The sequence below is a fragment of the Haemaphysalis longicornis genome, unplaced genomic scaffold (assembly GCF_048455015.1).
Source record: "Haemaphysalis longicornis isolate Haplotype H1 unplaced genomic scaffold, Haemaphysalis longicornis Haplotype H1 scaffold_2, whole genome shotgun sequence".
Classification (NCBI taxonomy): domain Eukaryota; kingdom Metazoa; phylum Arthropoda; class Arachnida; order Ixodida; family Ixodidae; genus Haemaphysalis; species Haemaphysalis longicornis.
This window is the reverse complement of record NW_027526295.1, coordinates 67,713,184-67,734,500: the sequence shown is the minus strand read 5'-3', so window position 1 is coordinate 67,734,500 and position 21,317 is coordinate 67,713,184. Positions and strand designations below refer to the sequence as shown.

General features: G+C 48.1%; 1 protein-coding gene across 1 annotated transcript in view; it reads right to left on the bottom strand.

Moving 5' to 3' along the window:
* Window positions 1–20,711, bottom strand: part of LOC144168035 (uncharacterized) — a 50,228-nt gene extending 29,517 nt beyond the window's left edge. The window contains exons 1-6 of the mRNA XM_077697125.1: window positions 20,649–20,711; window positions 19,047–19,183; window positions 10,459–10,685; window positions 7,628–7,846; window positions 5,660–5,751; window positions 3,825–4,014 (exon numbers count right to left, since the gene is read on the bottom strand). Coding sequence (XP_077553251.1) covers window positions 3,825–4,014; window positions 5,660–5,751; window positions 7,628–7,846; window positions 10,459–10,685; window positions 19,047–19,183; window positions 20,649–20,711 — 928 coding nt within the window. The remainder of the gene's footprint in view (window positions 1–3,824; window positions 4,015–5,659; window positions 5,752–7,627; window positions 7,847–10,458; window positions 10,686–19,046; window positions 19,184–20,648) is intronic.
* Between the last annotated feature and the right edge of the window lie 606 nt (window positions 20,712–21,317).

Below are 21,317 nucleotides of genomic sequence, written 5' to 3'. Positions count from 1 at the left end.
TCCCAAGTGAAATCTTCGTGAATCCCGTAATAAAACACTTTCGTGTTAAAAAAATATATGCTATTTTTAGGTGCAGACTATCTTTTTTAAATTTTTTAACATACCCGAGAAATATTTCCCGCTACACCACTGGTATGAGACATTAGCTGTTCAATGAATTACTGTTTTTTTTTGTTTCTGCATGAATGTATCGCCAACTTGGGTACAATGTTGCTGCGGTGACTTCATAGGCTGCACAGTGGTGTGCCAATAACTACACCCAGCGCAATGTTTGAACATCGACGCGATCAGGGTTTCAGTTTCGTGTAATGTTGACGAATTTTCTTGGATTGGATTGAGTTCGATGTTGGGGAGGAGTTAGTGTCTATGGCGATGCCGGTGTCCGCGTTGAAGTTTATTATAGTTCTGCGCTCGAGTGTAGCGCGCACACAAATTTGTAGGCTACTTTATGTGTGCGTCAGAATCCTGCAGATACGGTAATCCTGGCTTCAAGAAGTAACGACGAAATAGAGGTATTGTGATCGCTTTTTTTACGAGTGAAGGATACAGAGGCAGAGCAGGAGAGCGGGAAGCCTTTGTAGGTAGCGTATACGCAAAGCTCCAGTATTACACTATTGGCCAAGTGCCGCTGATTTCGTCAACTTCTGCATACGAGTCGTTTTGACCCCTATAAAAGGGCTAGTACATTCTGCAGGACTGGATTCTTCAAGTTTAATACTGTAGCCGTTAGTAAAACAGATTGATGGTCATCACAAACTTGCTTGTACGTACTCAACCACTGCCCTTCAGCTTTTGTGTCGTAACACTTCATTGATGGCCCTGTCGAACAGCCGAGAACTTTCTATGGCCGACGCTGACGTCGGCTAAGCAAAAAAAAAAAGAAAAAAAAGAATGAAGAGACGCTCTCAGCGCCTTACGTCACCAGTATTTCTAACGTTACTCGTGCGGGGCAGCCTAGTAGTCACAACAAACAAAACAATTTTTGAGGTGTCCGGAGAATGTGAGAGTCCCCCAGAATCCGGCATGAAAGGAATAAAATGTTTGAGAGAAAAAATGGGAGCAGAATTGAGGAACTGTCGGCGGCGTACGGTTGCTTTTGTTGTTCCCAGCTTTCATCAGTTGCATCTGCACTATGCATGCTATCAGAAAATTTATAAAAGAACGTGTCCTGCGGACCCGAATGCCTCTCTAGATGATGATGATGATGTTTGGATCTTTATAGCGCAAGGCCGACTGAGGGCAAAAAGCTCCAAAGGATAGTTGTTCATTTGAGTGATATGACCACTAAAACATTTCAGTAAAAGTAAACGTAAAATCCCACAAAAGTCAATAAAGATGACATGTGTAAAAGGCTAGGTTGTCATGATGCATGATAAGAAATGAGAAGTAAAAATTTGACGTCAGTGAGAAACTCAAACACGCCCTTGATTGAAAACATGGGCTCGTCTCCTAAGAAGTGATGGGCGTAACGGGATGCGTTGTCTGTATAGTTGTGACAAATGCTTGCGTCGTGTGTGTCAAGTGCCTTGCATTGGATGAGCACGTGAATTACGCATAGGCCCTCTCCACACCCGCTGCACATGGGTATTGGCGATTCAGTGAGCAGGTGGGAGTGTGTTACATGTGTGTGGCCTATCTGTAACCTTGCTGAGGTCCCTTCGGTGTGTCTGTTGGGGGAGTCAGTTGTGTATCGTCCCAAGTGTGGCTTTATTACATGTAGTTTGTTGTCTGTCTGTTCACTCCAATGTTTTTTCCATGTTTTACGTAGTTGTTTTATGTGTGGCTTGTGGTCGGTGTAGGGTACTGTTGTTACGTGCACTGTGTTGGTGAGTGCAGCAGCGGCGGCCATTTCATCTGCCATCTCATTTCCCGCGATCTCTGAGGGACCTGAGACCCAACAAACAGTCACCTCCAGGTTTGAGCCATATGCTAACATAATCGTCCTTAGAACAAGATTGATGACGTAATTTCTAGACTTCTTTAGGTATGATATTGCCCGTACAACACTTAGTGAATCAGTGTAAATGACAGATTTCGGAATATGTAATTCGGCAATAAGATACACAGGAAGAATTCTATATGCCTCTGCTGGAAAAATGCTACTCTACATTCATGGTCTCAGAAACATTAAAATTTTGTCCGTGCGCGGCACATGACACGGTGGTGGCAGTTTTGGAGGCGTTGCTGTAAAATTCTGTGCACTGGTATTTTTCCTCCAGTGAGAAAAAGTGCTGCAGAATCTCATTTCTTGGTACCCATTTTTACAGAGTTGGATGTAAGACAAGTCACACGACACAGTGCGAAGGTGCCATGTTGCTATAAAATCAATCAAGATGATTTGAAGGTGTTTAAAAAGGGGACATCAAGTAGAGCCGCCTCCTCTCTCACTCTTTTTAAGAAGGCAAAATACATGGGTGGGCGATTTAAAAATAGCTGTGATGTGGATGGATCCACAAAAACAGGTTTAAAGGATGGTTATCGATTGATGAGATTTTACAAGCACATAAAAGATCAACATAAGTTCGCTGGTACTCTAGGCACGATTTGTCGCATTCCACATACAGGCTTTGGACACGGCTTGTACGGAAAGCACCAGATGAAAGGCAAGCCCCAAGTGCAGCACTGGGTGGAGCATTTTTGGCGCTGTTTTCGTGGCCCCCCGTAGACAACATTCCCGAATTTCTCCCATTGAACGTCATGATGTCATATCAGTTGTGTAATTCAATGTGTCAGTGCGTTGATTACAAATTCCCCGTCAGAGCAGACTTTGTCGTCGACCAGGAGTCTTCGGCGTGAATCTCCGTTTTCGTCGCCTGAACGCAAGACTTGCCACAGAACGCACTCTTCGGGGTTATAATCGACTGCCCTTGATAGCGGTATATCAGCGGCCATGTTAGTGCAATGTACAGGACCAGAGTTGGACTAAAATTTATATAATTTTATCTGGCATCCTGGTGAGCCTCTTTATCTTGTATTATTTTTCTTAACCTTGCATTCAGGACGCAATTAGGCTTTAGCATGGTGTACTGTACCTTGCCTATAATTATATTAATATCGCTTTTTTTCCAACTGAAAGCTCTAACTAGCCCCTCGGCTGCAGCAAGCTAAAGCCGATAACCCCTTTTTGACTTTGGTCACGGGCAGAGGTGTCTTTTTTAAGGTACACACACTAAAATTGGCAGTGAAGACAAAAAATGTTTGTTTACTTTTAAGGAGCTACATTTCTGTGACTAAATTACCTGCATTCCACCCAAGAAATACATTCTTCTTATAAAAAAAAAACGAAGGAAAAGTTGAAAAAAAATTATATTGTGTGCTGTAGTGACGTAGCATGGCAGGAGTGTCGTATTATAGACCAAAACTGAAAAAAAGTTACGTGAGGGCGTTAACTGCGTGTTAGCACACAAGTGATAAGATCAAAGGGAGCTTGACGCCCCACTACAATAGTCGGATCTTGTTGCTTGGCGGTGGTTAAAGAGGGCAATCGCCAATCGCACAAAGCTTGTGTGACGTGATAGAAAAATTGCAGAAAGTGGCCGTGTGGAGTCGCCACTGATTCACGCGTTTTCTTTCATATAAAGTAGTTTAATGTTCTTATAAAATTTTCATCGTTGTTATTGGGACGAAGCAGTATTTTTGAGGAACCAAACTTGTATTCTGACTGCATGCCCCCTTTAACGGTGACAATGGGTTGAAACAGAGAACAAGTCGGATAAGCACGCATCACGTTTTTCACATGGTGCCACGTGTTGGCAGCACCGCGTTGCTCTAACGTTGTGCCCGATTGTTCCCAGTCCCACGTGGCCGTGTTAGCGTGCACCCACCGTTTCCCATCCCCTGGGGCGGCACGAGGAAGTGGCGCATGGCGAAGAATCGGCCGTCCTTGGCGTACACGGCGCAGGACATGCTGAGCGGGGACTTGCCGGTGGGCAGCGTCACCAGGGCCAGCCGGCCACCGGCGAGCAGGCGCACGTTGGGCGGCAGGCTGGAGAAGCGCACTCGGGAAATCCGACGCTGGGCAGAGAGAGTGCACGCAATGCTTCGAGAAAGCGTCTTTAAAGGGACAGCCAACCGATTTTTGTGGAGTATGCGCTGTTCATAGCAAATGAGAGAGCATCGCTCAAGACACCTTTAACCGAAATAGTTTTCCTAATAGTTCCCTAGAAAGTTCGAAGGCGTAAATTTAGATTTACCAGCCTTAAGTATGCAGCAAACAGGTATGATGGCAGCCATGACAGTGAGCAAACACTTTCAACTCCATGTGAAATAAAGAGTTAAGCGAAACTCGTTCCCAGCTATAACAAAAATAAAATGCAGTCTTTCCTATTCCTCTATGCGGTTTTTGAGTTACGCATTGAAACCTACGGAGCTGTTGGTATATACGCACGGCAGTGTCACGTTTGCACACTACTTTCAGAAAGATAAATGTCAAAATTATTTATTCCAATTTGTACGTAAATTTCTTGCGGTGACTCCACTATATGAAACGCTGGCTTTCATAGGAGCTATAGTACATGCACTCCGCAAAAATCTGTTGACTGTCCTTTTACCTACACATTTCAGTGTTTGAAGGGCCAAGTAGATACGCGCGCGTTCGGTTACAGGCACAGCTACTTGTTGGAGCAAATGAAATTGAGATCTCGACGGTCGTGGTTGAAATGCCTGCGCAAACACCAGGTAAAGGAGTGGTGCATATCAGAAATATCTGCAGCAGCAAGTCAGGTCCAACCCGCCTCCCAGCAGTTCACTGGATTTAAAAAAACAATGGTTGAGAGAGAGAGAGAAGACTTTTTCTTATTCGTCGAGCAGAGGCTGATGTTAGAAGCCTCACTTGTCATTGTCAAATGCATCCCTATAGTCCGGGATTCCTTTACGTAGACTGGCTGACTTTGCACGGGTCACCAGGTTGACATGGGTATCGGGATCTGGACAGGCCAGGAAAGCCCTCCACTGCTCGTAGGTTCGCGTGGAAAGGGGGGGGGGGGGGTACAAATCTGGAGTGTGTTTGCACGCCCATACTATAGGTATAGGGTGCCAGGCTGGGGACAATGAGTCCAGAGGGAAGGTTGTTTGGTGGGGCAGACGAGGTGAAGGCGGGTGGGATGGAGGCAGGTATTTGTCTGGAGCCGCCGCCAAGTTGTAGCTTCCACTCCCGCCTTTTTTGACACCCCTTGTTCACGGCGGAACAACTTATATCATTGTTCTCCGGAATACAAGTGGACCTTTGTATCATTCTTAAATATGTTGAGCGCAAAAACCAAAGACGGTACACAAGAAAGGAGACGGGACAAGCGCTTTTCCCGTCTCCTTTCTTGTATACCGTCTTTGGTTTTCGCGCTAAACATATTTAAGAATCATGAACCAACTAGCCCCCCAACAAGTTTTGTTAAATTACTTTGTATCACTGTTTTCCGAAATACAAGCGGAATACAAGTGAATACAAAGAAACCGCCCGAGATCGCAAAAAAAGAGAAGGAAACTGAGAGCAAAGAGGTTTAAATGCGGTAACCAAGTTGGTAACAAGTATCGCCATGATTTGGCTTTCAAAGCGCGTAAGCAGGCATAAATTTCCCGAGATTTTGTTTTTATTTTTTGCATTAGACACCGGGAGTGCAGGATAGTCTTTTCAATGTTGAGACAGTGGGCGATGGTAGCTCACCTTGCACTCAATGAGAGCGCCCTGCGGTGGTAACGTCAGGTAGTCCTCCAGGGCCAGCGCGAGCTCCCGGGAGCCGGGACTGGGGTTGACCACTTGCGTCGAATGGACATGATTGCAGCAGGCATAAGGAAACAGCGAGACGTAGGGGCACGAATCACGATGACAAATACGGAGCTCACAAATACTAACGCAGACGGGGAGGAGCACACCTCTGATCGTAACGGGATGATGGCGAATTTGGGCCTATATTTGTTCCCGAAACATTAAATATAGCATTGGCTGCTCCTACTTTAGTACTTTTTGTGAACCGTGTGAAATGTTGATATCTGCGGTCTACATACGCTTTTCCTACGCAAATAGTTTTCTTTTTCGAGTGGCTGGATTTTCAGCCGTATGATCACCTAGAATGTTCTCTACAAGAAATGGTTTATTTTTGCAAACAAATTAAATTTATAATGTCTTAGAATATGTCATGTCCTGTGATGATGATCATGGGCGATGAATGGCTGCTGCTTATAGCATTTCGCGACAAATATGATATAGCTTCCCGGTTTAGTGAGAAAAAAATAGGGGGGGGGGGTGATTTTCCGGGTAGTGGTTCGTTTGTTATGCTACCAAAATTTTCTGGACAAGCCCTATACCTAATGCGCACAAATCCGAGGGCTGCGCGATGCTCCTATACGTTAGAAATTAAGCTGTATTTGGCTATTCGTCGATTATCGCGAGCAACTCGCCAGCATCGATCCACGCTACCAGCACAGAACCAAAAACTCCTTCACAACAGGGCACTCTATACGTGCCTAGAATGAGCTGGATCAGTGGTGGTTTGGGTGCCATCGCTGACTAAAGAGTGTAGAGTATGTGTTTGGCCTTTCTGAACGACTTAGATTTTACAGCAAACCTTATTTAAGGCTTGGATCTCACGGTCCAGCGCAGGCGGCAACAATTTACTCAGCGGGGTGTTTTCAGCGTTTACGAAAACCTCAAAAATTATTACAAGGTCTGAAGGGCCCCCATATTTTGATATAAGACGGCTTATATTGCCCCCCGGAGAAGCGTGTTCACAGAAATACATTTCTATTGAGAGGTGAAGCCGACTTTAGGCGGGTCGGTGCAAGGAGGTTAAAAAAAATTGCAATTTTTTTTAACCTCCTTGGGTCGGTGTAACTTTGGCCATCGTAAGCTGGGTTTCCCACATTGGGAGTCGCACGGTGGAGCATATCCACCTGCGCTGGTGGTACGGTTACAGCCCACCTTAAAATCCTCTCCGCCACAGCCACTTCGTCTCTGAGTCGTGTACACTCCCCGCAACGAGCGGCGCCTCTCTATTCCCTGAAATCGCGCAATCCCGCGCTCTCTACGGAGGCCACTCGCGCGGCACACTGCAATATTATTACAACGCGGTGTAGCCACGTTATATTAAACCACCGTTGTCTCTATAGTCGGGAACAAGTTGAGGACGGCAATAGCTCATGCACGGTATCACTCGGCGGACCCGGATGTCAACGGGCGGGCACGTTTTGAAAGGAGATTTCTGTGAATGCGTGATATCGCCTGCCTTTTCTCACGTAGTTTGTTTGTCGTCGCTGCAGCAGTTCATAAGCATATTAAGTAAAAAAAATAACGGTACCGGCTCGTGCCATCTCCAAAATGTTCCCAGTGACGCACTACTTGCGCCACGCGGAGTAAAATCCGGCTGCGGTGGTGAGGCACAGCGGCAACTTCCGTTGCCGTTCTTGCGTTGTACCCAAGTATACCCCTCAATCGTGCGTCCTTTGTCTGTAAAGTACAGATCTGGCCCCTGTCCTTAAATCCCACATTGAAAATTCCCAATAGATCTAACCCTCCACATCGCAAACCAACCAGAACGCCAGCTTCGCGGGACGTTCCTCTTCACATGCAGGATCGATTGAACGGCTCTCATTTTTCACTGCGGTTGGTAACGCTCGCCATAGGTCGTGCACATACCAGTGGGTTGCGAGTCGATGACGTAGGTGAGCTCCCCGTACAAGAGTTCCCCCAGTGCGGCCGAGTTGCTGTCGACGACTTCGCCTGCCACATCCGCGCTGCCGGTACGTCTGACGTACACGAGCGCCTCAATCTTGTTCAGGAAGCGGTCCCGGTCGGTCAGTGGATTCAGCTCCAGCGAGAGGGGGTCGTGCGACAGAAAGGTGCCGTAGCTGGTACCTGGCCGAACACGTCACTTGTTACGTGGAAGTCACAGGGAACGGTTGCGGTTTTGAAGGTCCACCCAATGAACTTAGTTTTAGCACCTCCCACAGATAGATCGATCTTAGTCTTGCTGAAGGTACAAGGGCAAGACAGCTCAGGTTCGTCTATGGGCTTCTATAAGAGGCGCACATGGAAAGAACCAAGATAGAGGCCCAAATACTGCTTTTACTCTTTCTCTGGTTCACCGTCGTAAATCTATACATCTAAATATTTCATAACAATGAAGCAATATACCGTATTTTTGCGATTCTAAGCACCCCCTTTTACTTTCGGCTAAAAATATCGGAAAAAAAATTTGCATGCGAATCTAAGCACCCCCTTTACTCAGCAACCATCAAGCGGTGGATTTCAGGCGCGTGGAAGCGGGCCCCAAGTGACGTTGTGGCCAGGTAAGTTAGGAAGTTTTCAATTCAGAAGACGACCTGCCGGGGGATACTGGCAGCGGCGGCCCAAGCGGCACAATGGACTCGAATGATGGTGAGGTTGACTAAGTATCAGACGTAAACGGTGGGTTCACTGTATGTACCTTATTTCCTTTTGAATGTTTGCTAAATACGCGCCCGTCTTGTCGTGATACGGCCGCGAAAAAAGCGGCTCGGGGGGGGGGGGGGGGGGGGAGGGGGGGTATAGGTTTCTTGAATCTAAGCACCCCCCTGACTTTGGGCATCGCGATCATGAAAAAAAAAAAAAAAAACGGGGTGCCTAGAATCGAGTAAAAACGGTAACAGCGTGCATAGCCAGACCCAGGATGTTGGGCCTACAGCAATACTGAGTACGTGTTTTATTTGAAGTATAAAAGTACGTGTTTTATTTGAAAGTTTTCGTCTTCTTATCAATACCGCAACACACCTCGACAAAAAATTCAGCAGGCGGACTCTAGAGGCGTGGCTGGATGCTTTTATGTTCAAATGCAAGAGAAACCAACTTTATTGGGTATTTAGCCCCCAGGAATTCTAGGGCAACTCACAAAAGCTCCAAAGCAGCTGCTTCGTTGAACAACTTGACAAAAACTATTTAACCGTATAGATGGCGACACGCTCTGTATGCACAATGCCCCAACCGTTCAGATTGGAACCCGCTCTGGTCTTTACCCTCTTGGGCCTTTGATACAGCCGAGCAGCTATCGCCGCGGTTATAGCTTTCTTTTAGTTGCGGAGAAACCCTCCACTCAGGGCTAACGCCACTACGGGTGGCTAGTAGCCGAATTTCGCGGGGATTATCTAATGGGAATTTGATATGCGAATCTTGCTTTGTCAGTGGTGAACTTTTTCCTGTTTTGATTGTCTACTTGGAATGAATTCACGCTTTGTATTTTTTTTGGAGCGTCTTAGTTGTTCTTGGTGACAATGTTTTTTGTAGATATTACATCTGTATTAACTCATCAGTCACTCACTTTAGGACCCCTGTGTGTAGTGTTTTTACCTATGTGTATTTCTAACGCACTTCAATAAACATCTAAAAAAAATCACGCCTCATTACGACGTCAAGACCAGAAAGAAGTCGTTCGGATATCCACACGGGCCCTCATGCCCCGAGTAAATCGCATTTCCCCAGTGGTCTTTTCCATTGGGACGAAATATTCCTCCGCATACGTCCTCTGGGTGCGGCACTATAGCCAGCAGTCACCCGCAGTTTGCCTGCCCTTTTCAGAGACCTGCCCGTTTTTCCTGGGTCTCGCTGGCTTTGCCACGGACGAACACTTGATAAGAGCGCCCTGCTCTCTTGAACAGTCACCGTGAATACTTGCTGTAGTTTGGACCCCCACTAGGACCCATAAGGAACTACTGTTGTTGTATTTGGGGTGTCATTAGCGACTCCTTGCTTTCTTTCGCGAGTTGGAGTCTTGGTATATTTCTATTATGCCCAAGAGCAAACTTTCTTACGAAATTCACCACCTCATCTATCACGCATTCTAATTTACTTTACAATGGTTCCTATTTGACTTGTCTTGATGCCCCGTAACAACATATAGACTACATGCGTATCGAAGCCCTCGGTTTCGTCAGCCTTGGTGGCAGAGGTAGTATGGGGGTTCTGGTCGTCTCAGGCACGGCCCAGGCGTCAACGGGCAGGTTACCTTCACACCCAATATTCATGAGTAGCATAGGCCTCTCTGATAGTACGATGGTTAAGGGCATGATAGTTACACAGGCAGATACACCAAAAACGGGGGTAGGGGTGTATTCGCCTTCATATCCGAATTGGTAAGCCATGGGACGCGTAATACAGAGGTTGTGGGTTTGGATTCCACATGGGGCACATGTTTTTTCCTCGTACGGGCTGTTTCGTAAGAGTAGGCTGCTCCGGAATGTATGGATGAATGCCCTGTAGTAACGCCCATTTCCATCAGACATCAAACATGCTGAGCTAAGAACGGGGCTTACGTTCGGGCTAGTTGGTATTCTATAGCGTTCATCTTAAGCGCAGAAAAAAAAAACAGGGACACAGTAGACAAGGACAAGCGCTTGTCCTTGTCTACTGTGTCCCTGTTTTTTTCTGCGCTTAAGGTGCACGTTAAGAACGGGGCATCGTTCTTCGCCCAGCCACGCAGGATCGAGAGTACGAACCGGAGGCCTCGATGTCCTCGACGGCGTAGAGGTTCTGTCCGCGTATCTTGTGCTTGCGCCTCCAGGCGACGCGCACGCGGCGCCGGTCCAGCGCGTCGTCGGCGAGGGCGAGCCGCAGCAGGAGGCGCGTCTGGTTCAGCCCCCTCAGCAGCCAGCAGCTCCACTCGGTGCGGTTGAACAGGTCGCAAGGCACCGACGAGCTCACGCGGCCCGTGTGCTGGCGACGCCTGCAGGAGGCACGAGAAAGAGAGAGAGACTGAGAGACAGTGGCGTAAGCACAATTCTATGACTAAGGGGGCCGGACACCCTCCCCCCACAGATCAGATCAGCCCCCCAGATCAGGTCAGATAAAACTTTATTGTTGCCACGGGTGGGGCCGTTGTCAGGTCGACTTCAGTGTCCTTCCGGCTACGGCAGGATTCATGTAGATCTCTCCGGCGTCTCGGCCACCTGGGCTAGTAAGACCTCGGTCATAAGGTCTGTGGTGAGCAGCGCGGTCTCCCACTGCTCCTCATTCGTAATTTGTAACAAAATGGAGTACTTTTTAAGAGTTTGAAGGGGTTTTGTTTCACAGGACCAAGTAACACCGTGGTACGTCTGCGTATTTAATGGCAAAGACGGCATCGGTTAGAGTGCAACTCGGGGTAGCAGAGTGATAAGCGGGCAGGGGTGGGAAATGTGGATGTTTGAAGTTGGCGCCATGCAACAGCGTGGTGGCGGGAGAGGGAGGGGTCGGGTAGTGGGAAGCGAGCTTTGGACAGTCGGTAGTGATCGAGTACCGATAGGTAGGCCCAGAGGCGGTCCCTATGGGAGAACGATTGAGGAGATTCTGCAGCGTCGCTGGGCTCTCGGATTACCAGTTTTCGAGCAACCTCGAGTGCTGATTCATGTCGTGGGAGTTCGGAGTGGCCCGGTGGCCAAAAGATATATATTTTTCGTATCGGGAATTGATGTGCCTGCAGGAGTAAACGCCGATTCCCGAAACGAAAAAAATATGTATCTTTTGGGCACCTGGTCACTCCGAAATCCCAGGGAATGAATCGGCTGAGTTGAATAGTTGAGTCCGTATCATTCTTTATTTGGATAGTTGCGGTGCTAGTAATCATCGTCTAATGCATCGAAGAGGTCATCGTCTTCATCTAGGGTTACCACATCCGCCCCTCCCCCCCCCCACCCCATCCCCCCCAAAAAGAAACCGGTTCTTCGGGGGGGGGGGGGGTATATAGAATGTTTAATTTGTGTTGAAAAAAGACGCCATGCTTTTGACATGCAGTGCCATTTATTGTAGCGTTTTCTTAGAGATAAAATCGACATACATTTTGCACTGAAAGTGATTGAAAGCTTGGCTATTGCTCTGTATGTGCTTCACTGTAAAGTTACCGCGATTGCTGACCGCTACGGCAGCATTTCGTTGTTTTGTTCCTTCCCTTGGTCCCCCTCCATATCAGGCAGCGCGCTCGCCCGCATATTTTCTTTGCTGGGGTGTCTTTGAGCAGCTTGTCGACACATATTTATCGACTTAGTTGTTGAATTGACGCTTATAAAACACCAAAACGGACATAATCATGGCACGAGGGCCAATAAACTGGCCAATGACGGCCGGTTTTAAGTATTGACCGGCAACCAGCCCGCTGTTTAAAAAATCGGTCGGGCGGGTCCAAAACTGAAAAGGTGCCCTATCTTCCTCGCGGTGAGTGGTGGATGCAAAGTCATCCTCAGCATTGTAGACTTCCACCAGCTCTTCGTCATCGACTCAAGGCAGCGGTGGTGGGATCTGCAAGTCGTCTCGGGAAGGAGTGGCACATTTGTAGCCTTGTCTCCAATCATCTATAATGGCTTCTAGACAATGCGGCGGTCACGGTGACCTCTCCCAAGCAGGGTGTCTTTTCAACTTTAGCATTAGCGCTGGATTTTTTTTTACATGCGCAGTAGCGCTTGAGTTTTTTTTTTGTTGTTGCTAAGGCCACTAGACGAGTAGGGTTTCGGCGGTCACCGCGAGGCACGCGCTCACAAGCGCTGGGCGCTTTCTCGCTCCTCCGATTTTTCGCTTCTTCCTCCTGTTTTTTTTTTTGCTGTTCAAGCAACTGCGCGTGGCGGGGACGCTCGGCGGTCGGCGCGAAGCACGCGCTCACGAGCGCTCGGCATTTTCTCGGGTTTTTTAAATGCGAATGCATTTCTTAGTCGGGGGTTGTCGTGCTCCGTCGGCGTGCGCCTGCATTCCTCCAGCGCGAGCGCACGTGAGCGCGCGCCTCGTAGTTCTGCCTTCGTCGTCGTCGTCGTCGTCTCGGCGCGGCGGACCCGCGCCGCTACAGTCGGGGGTTGTCGTGCTCCGTCGGCGTGCGCCCGCAGGTGTTATCTCTCCGCGCTCCTCCTCGCCCCTAGCAACAGCTGTGGCGCGCCTAGCAACCGGAGCTGGTGGTAGCTCGGGCGGGTGTAGCGGAGGGAAAGGGGAGAGGAGGAACGCGCTCGGGCGTGTGAAGGCGCTCGCATCGCGGAGCTCGGCGGGAGAGAGAGCTCGCGCGCGGGGTGGGCGTGTTGCGCGGGTCTCTCTCTCCTCTCCGCGTACCCTCTCTCCGCTCGCTGCGCTCGGAAAATGTATATAAATGCAGTGGAGTGCACGCCTCTCTCCATTACTGCTTGCCGCAGCGCACTCATCGGTGCACCCAATGCATTCGCATTTCCGCACGATCCCCTTCGGGGAGGTGTGGGGAGTTTTTTCTGCAACGGCAAGTAGTAGTAGTAATAGTAGTAGTAGTAATAGTAGTAGTAGTAGTAGTAGTAGTAGTAGTAACTTTATTTTGTCCAAAAGTTGTGGGGATTGCACCACTGAGCTGTTCACTCAGTCATCTAGACAGCGGGGCTCCCGGTGTTTTGGGAGCTCGGTGTCTTCAGCCAACTGGGCGAGGGCTTCTTCCACGTGGGGAGCTGGGCTAGAGATGGCAGCCTCCAACTCTGTTAAGGACGATATTTTATGAAGGATGGGATGATTTCTTCTACGTGATGCGGGTATTAATGGACATGACCAAATGATGTGGTGAAGTGATGCTCGTTCCACAGAACAGAAGGGGCAAGCGTCCTTATATTCGCCAGGATATATGATGGACATGAGATGTGGAGTGGGGAATGAATGTTTGGAGCTGCCTGAGAAGGACTGCATGCCTTCGACTGAGCGATGCATGCGGTGGTGGAAAACTGCTCGATCCTGGCGAACATGGTCAAGGATATCGCCGAAAGTGTGGAGGCGGTCCTTTATAGCCGAAAGGTTGCGGGATATCTTCAGGGGTCCCATGAGGCTCTCGGCGAACCATATCTCGAGCAGTCTCATTGGCTGTCATTTCCCATCAGGCCAGAATGTGCCGGTGGCCAGATGATGCGGAAGGTCCGGCTATGAGGTGTGGGCCCTTGCGACAGGGTTGCCAAGGTTCTAGATGATACCCTGCCATTTAAAAGATTTAGTACAGCCGATTTAGAATAGGTTATGATGTTAAGATGCGGAGACCGGCTGTGGGCTATGGCTAGACCGATTGCCATTTCCTCTACCTCTGGGCAGGAAGTGCAGCTTACAGATGCTGTAGCGATGGGGCTCCCCTTAAAGTCGACCACCGCTGGTACCGATGTATTCCTGTCTTGATATGGGGCGGCATCGGTGTATACCACAGGAGACCCCGGTGGGTGTTGTTTGGCAAGGGCCTTCGCTCTTGCCTCACGGCGTTCCTTGTTGTGGATGGGGTGCATTCGCCTAGGCGTTGGGGACACTCTGATGACATTCTTCAGAGGAGACGGAATGGAAACAAGTCGCCTGTAGTGTGGTGTTTGGGGTACCAGGCCCAAAGACCTCAGGATGCACCGACCGGCAGAGCTGCGAGAGAGCCTCTCTAGCTGTGTGGTTCGCTGGTGTTTGGAGAGGGTATTGTGTATCCCGAGGTGCAGCAGGTTTGCAGTTGATGTGTGTTAGGAGAGGCCGAGCGCTCGCTTGTGTGCCGTACGGATGAGGCTATGAACTTTCTCCTGCTCCGTCTTCCGCAGGGTAAGAAACGGCAATGCGTATATAACGTGCGAGATGACGAAGGCCTGCACCATCTTTATGAGGTTGGACTCCTTGATGCCCTTGTGCCTCGTCGAAACCCTGGAGATGAGTCGGGTGGTGTGATATACCCCCTTCTCGATCTCCCTGAGTGCATCTGTATGCCGGATATTAGTATTTAGGTGGATTCCCAAAACCTTTATGGAGTGAACTATAGCAATGTTGGCCCCTGATGATGTGGTTACAGCAAATATTGGTGGGTTTTTATGATTTGGTTTGTAGATGAAAAGCTCCGATTTTTGGGGGGAACACGATAAGCCGCGCACGGCTGCGTACTCCTCAACGGTTTGGGTTGCCCGTTGCAGGGCTTCCGGGATTTGGTCGTCGGAGCCTCGATCCATCCACAGGGTGATGTCGTCTGCATAGATGGAATGATGTAGGTAGGGTATGTCCGAGAGAAGGGCCGGAAGGTCCCTCATGGTGAGGTTAAACAAGGTGACAGTACCTATCCTTCGGGCGTTCCTAGGCTACCCAGTTTAATGGGGTCCGAGTGGATGTTTCCGAAATGAAGGCTGAGTATACGAGATGAGAAGAATGATTTAATGTAGATGTACGTGCGCTCTCCAAAGTCATTCTGGTTCACCATCTGTAGTATGGCCGAGTGTCACACAGTGTCGAAGGCAAACTTGCTGCCAGTAAAAACCACTCCGCTGTTAAAATTGTAGGGGGTCCATGGCCCCTTCGGTCCCCCTTGTGTATGGTACCACAGAGAGACCTAGCGCTATCGTCAACTGGTCAAGGTAGAAGGCAGTCATGTTTCGCACTTGGGAAAAAATTCCCATTTCTGGGTTCACAAATTAGCCATTTTTAGCATTTTCTCCCGCAAGTTTATCAAGAATTCTCAGCATTCTCTTCTTGCAGTTGATATATCTTTGGGCATTAGTCAGCGCAAACTATGTCTACTTTACGTAGCTTTGCGGACCCAGACGCCGTTCCAAAAATCAAAGTTTGAGCGTGAACTAAATTCTACAACATGTGCCATTCAGCAGCATTTGACGGCATTCCACGTTTTGCACCTAACATCATGCTTAGATTGCATGCTAAATCTCTAATTTAAAATTGCTCGCGTGAAAAAATGCAAGACATCCTTGGGTAATTCAGGCAATTATAGCTCAGCGCCGGGGCTGCTGGCGCCATTTCTTGTTGACAGCACGTGGACTAAAGGCCCAACCACATGCACGCGCAAAACCGACGTACTCGCGCAACGACGTATGCCTGCGGCGACATACGCCGCTGCCTTTACGCCGACCGACGACGTCGGAGACGGCGAGTAACCACATATCGCCGCAACGCGCGCGTGAACCAATGCGCCGCGCAGTGTAGCGGTGTGGCTCGACCATAGGTCGGCGTACTCACTCGTGAGTACACTCATTTGTACTCATTTGTACTCAAACTCACGAGTGAGTACGATGATGAGTGATCACACACCCAGAAAAAAACAGTGAGTACGATGACGAGTGAGTACAGGAGTAAGTCCACTACTCGTGAGTACAGTACTCATGAGTACACTACTCATGAGTATGAGTACTCATGAGTACAGTATTCATGAGTATGAGTATTCATGAGTATGAGTACTCATGAGTTTGAGTACTAATGAGTATGAGTACTCATGAGTACACAGCACTCATGAGTACACAGCACTCATGAGTACACATCACTCATGAGTACACAGCACTCCTGAGTACAATAGTCATGAATACTGTTTTTGCGAGTGCTTGCACTCTTGAGTATATGCACTCCTGAGTACAGTAGTGCAAACAGTAGTGCAAACAAGAAAACGGACGACAAAAGCTGCCACCCGAAGACACGCAGAAAAACGCAGTTTACGGCCACGGCTGCACCGACAACCCCCGAGCTCCCCTGAGACCGACCCGGCCTGAGAACAAGAGGAGACACCAGACGCAACGCGAGTGCTTACGTTCCGTTTTGCTTTGTCACATGTACTTGCCTTCGCGCAGTAAGTCGCCCAACGACAGTGCACCGCGTCAGACGTTTTCTTCCTCTGTCCTGATTTATATGTAACCTGTGTTTTTCTAATCAATTAAACAATTTATTTTTTCTACTTAGTCTTTCATTCGAGCTACGACCTAGCTAACAGTGCAGATAAGTTGATTATTCGTGAGTAATACAAATTGAGTACTCATGAGTACAGATTGAGTACTCATGAGTGCAGAATGAGTAGTACTCATGAGTGCAGAATGAGTAGTACTCATGAGTGCAGAATGAGTAGTACTCATGAGTACAGATTGAGTACTCGTGAGTACAGATTGAGTACTCGTGAGTACAGATTGAGTACTCATGAGTACAGAGTGAGTAATCATGAGTACAGATTCAGTACTCATGAGTACAGATTGAGTATGAATACTCGTGAGGACAAATGAGTTTGAGTACAAGTGAGTACGATTACAAATGAGTATTTGATGAGTGAGTACGAGTGATTTTGTGAACAGACGAACTTTTTGAGTCTGAGTTTGATTGAGTACAGCGTGAATGAAAAAAATTGTGATTGAGTTTGAGTGAGTTCTTTCTGTTTTGCCGACCTATGGGCTCGACAACTCCGGACTCAGCTTTGTGGCGACCATTGCAACTACATTTTACCTCAAATAATGCCTATTCTTACAAAAGTACGTATATTTAATACAGAATCAACTAAAAGAGTTCTTGGGACATTAAAAAACGTTGAGGATTAGTATGCATACTTGCCAGGCACAAAACCCTCCGCTACATTTCGCGTAAACTGCGTTGCTTCAATAGTTGCTCGTCTCTTCGCTTGGTTTGTCCGGTTGTTTGCTCCCCGTATTTTACAAATTACTTCGTTTTATTGCATAATTTATAGTAAAGTTAGCTTATTTATGAATTTGCTGTCTTGGTCAGACAACAGACAACATCAGACAACATCACCGCCAGAGGTCTAAGTCAACATTGTGCGCCCGAAAGTTTACGTCGATGTCTGGCAGGGTCTACTTGGGCGCAACAAGCGCTTAGCAATGCATTCTGCGTACGACGGAGTATGCCGGTTCCTTACACTCTTACGCCGGTTTACGTCGTTGCGCGAGTACGTCAGTTTTACGCGTGCATGTGGTTGGGCCTTAAGGCGCACCCGAAATACTTTTTTGTTTATTGCGCAGGAACACATGCGAACAGGTTCAGCCCTTCAGCCGCCGCCGCTTCACGCTTGACTAGCTCCTTCTCATGGAGTATTCTTTCCTATATGCTCCAGCCAGTTTTATGAGTTGGTTTGGAAGCGGTCTTGGCTGCTTCTAACTTGCGGTAGCAAGACTGCGGATATTTCAACATTAATCCGACGAAGTGTTAAAGTGACTGAAAAAGAAAACAAAGTAATGAATGATGCGAGGTCCGGTTTACTGACTTATTTTTCCTGTTTACTCCACGACCCCTAAAAATTTTTGCATCTTTAAAGATTCCCTTTTTCCCTTTTGGCCGTAATTACAGCCGCTAATTCCCCGAAAAAGGGAAAATCGCTCGCACGGGACATCACTGCTGGAAGGTGCGAACTGAGACAGAACGAGTATTGAGCACTGGGATTTAACGAATGTGGTAGGATTCGTGGGTATGATCCTTAACTGGATTTTAAGTGCATCCGTGCAAGTTTTGCCATTGCCTAACAGAGTTCTTTTTTTCGCAGGACGTTTTGTTACGTGTTTAGATTCGCTCTTCAGTTGCTATTTACCGATAGACAGGTTTCGGGGTTAATGCCTGTTTTGCCACCGCAACTGGGTCGCGCACAGGGGGAAAGAATGGGGGGGGGGAGCCTCCCGCCGATTGCGTTTACCTACCCATCCATTCGTGCGAGCCGTATAATTTTCGGGGTGACGGCGTTGCCGTTATCGGGTGTGCTGCTCTTGACGTTCAAGCTGACGCAAAAGAACCACAACTCCGCTGTTACAGCAGATTTCACATGGATGGCAATGGGTTTGATCTTTTTCTTCGGCTGCTAAGCCGAAATTAATATCAAATTTTAAACACTGATTTGAGACGACACATATCGTTTGGAGGTATTTGATTCGCGCCTAATAATCAATGCTTTTGATTTACTGCCGAGTCCAGAGAAGAAATGCTCCGTGAACTTAAACGTCTTTACTTACAACAACAGGGAGTCGCCATAGCGACGCCCCGAAAATATGCCTTATATACCAAACGTATTATATAAGAAAATGTTTTGAGGAAACCCTAAAAAGGCGAAACTGCGCCCCACAAATACCTTTTAGAGCCTTAGAAACAGAGTGGAAAAACCTCTTTTAAACTTCGACCCACGTAATAGGTGATTCTGAGGGTACTACGGCTCCATTATTATCTTACGCAGCAGGATTTCTTGAGATGCGTAGGAGCATGCATCGTATATGACGATACTGAGCAAAATCTTAGAGGCGGAGTGGCTTAACTATGACCAGGGTTAAGCTAATTATTAATGATGTATTTGCAGTCAGTGATCCTTGCGCGGGATTGCCATATTTCGGCTTTCACTGCGAAGGCCGACACGCACCCTTCGTGTCGGCTGCTAGGCGGTGCCTCCATGCCGGCCACCAGGGCGCGTTCGCGGATCCTGTTTAGCACGCCGGCCTCCTCGGTGTCTGTCCAGTAGCCCCTGCCACCGGCAGCCTCCACCGCAAGAAGCACAACCTGCGCGCAAGGGGAATATCAAGAAAGCAACGACGGACACTCATTGAAAGGACCATGAAAACGTAATACACATTTGTTCAATTGGAAACAAACAACTAGCATTTGGTAATTCACTCCGTCATATTCAAACATTTTTCACATTTCGCGCAACAATGACGGAGTTGGGGTCAGAGTGAAGTTATATGGGCCAGCATTTAAAACGTAGTTATCACTGCGTTGACCGCACGTCAATATTCCAGTGACACGTTCAAACGTAACTAAAGGCCCTCCTACAATCACTCACTCAGTCATGTTTCGTGGCGGAGGCTTATGTAGGTGGCCCCCAAAAACACGAGCAATATTCTGTGACGCCGTAGAGGAACCACCGGAATGTTGCTGGGGGGTAGCCACTGCTCCGTGTGCTTTCTTTAATGCCCACGCGGCTTATGACGAAGATGATGAACGATAGCTTAGATAAACATAGGCGAAATTCTACACTTCACCTAACTCTGCATTTAGGTTTTACTGCTACCGCATTAAGTCTGCTAGCGCTTGGCGCACGGCAAAACACATGACAGTGAAGCCAGCTTTACACAGCCATCCGAAGGAAAAAAAAACGCTGCTCGTGGTTGGAACCGAACCTGGGTCGCTCGCGTAATGAAGCCGATGTCTATCCTATTGCGCTATTTCGATACGGTCAAACCGGATCGCAAACTGACGTTTGTAAGAAAGCTGTGTGGTGTTACGACGGCAGAAACTCTAACTGTCGTCCACAGCAACCACAAGGCCGACCTGTGCTCGTGTAAAGTCGTCGACGCAAGTGGGAATATGTAAATCATGAAAAAGTCTCAATGCAATAAAGACAATCTCTTTTATATGTGTCTCCATTAAAGATTAAGTACAACCCTCTGCGATTCATTGTTGGTTTGACTTTGGCAGTTCACCATTTAAATCACACGCAAGAAAACTTCGCGTTTCAGCCATTGTCATCGTTAGACGGAGGGGTGTGTAATTTTTTGCCTCTATTCATGAACGTGCGCCGGCCCCAGTTGCCGACATCGACAAGGCCGAGGTTTGGGTGGCGGAATAAAAAGTAGCACTCACATGATTTTTATATGCAACACACAAGGAGGTCTATCTCGTCTGCACCTCGAAAGGTGCCCACGCCGGTCCCCTAGCGTAGAGAACTGAGGTCTAAGTTATTGAAATCCAAGTTTAGTTCTATGTGTAACGTACGTATATTATTAAGCTTTCCAACTTGTGGTAATCAGCAAAGCACATTGAACACTGCTACATACACACACCAAATCTACCAATTCATACCTACGTGCATACGCAGCATTTCATCTCCTTTTAGGTGTAAATAAACCAGCGCACATGTCCGTTGGCTGGGTTCAGTTAAGGTACACCGCGGGGGGATTTGTTGGAGAGAGAGAGACTGAGGCTTGTGCGGAGAAAATGTGGGGGAAGTCTTTTACGTGCTTACATGTAGAACGATGGTCGCGCAGATGTTGAGCCGGCGGCGGGGACCGCTGGGCTCGGGCCACATTGCCCGCACCACCCATGTCGTCCTGTACGGGAGCTTTGCTTATGCTGATGATAATGCACCCGAATAATAACCATCAATCACGATTCGGATGATTACATCTTGTGTGACACATATCCGGTAAGGGGATTGGAAGAGACACAAAGGTAATACACGCGAGAAAATTGTGATTAAATGAACTGAGACCTAACAAACCGAATAATGAAATTATGGGCTTAAAACGTCTAAAAAAAGATGTCTAACTCATTAAATCGAACAGTAGCAGTCACGAATATTTCAAACAAACGTATACGGCTCTGGCGACGTTGCCAAGATTTATCGCAGGGGACTACCAAATAAAGAGTGTTCGGAGCCCGCGAGAGAGACGACCGACCCGTTCAGCAGAAAGAATGGAACTCCCTTTATTCCAGAAGCGTCGGAGCACGCGCTCCACGTCAGGCGCTCTCGCCCTCTCGCTCACACGTGTCAGAGTGGCCAGCGGCCCCTACATCTCCCCTCTTAGACTATAACAAAGGGGTACACTCGAAACGCTATAAGTTCAATCTTTGCGGGGGTCGGACCACTCGGCCAGATCTCGTGCGATAGCTGCCTGGAGACCGCGCCGAATCA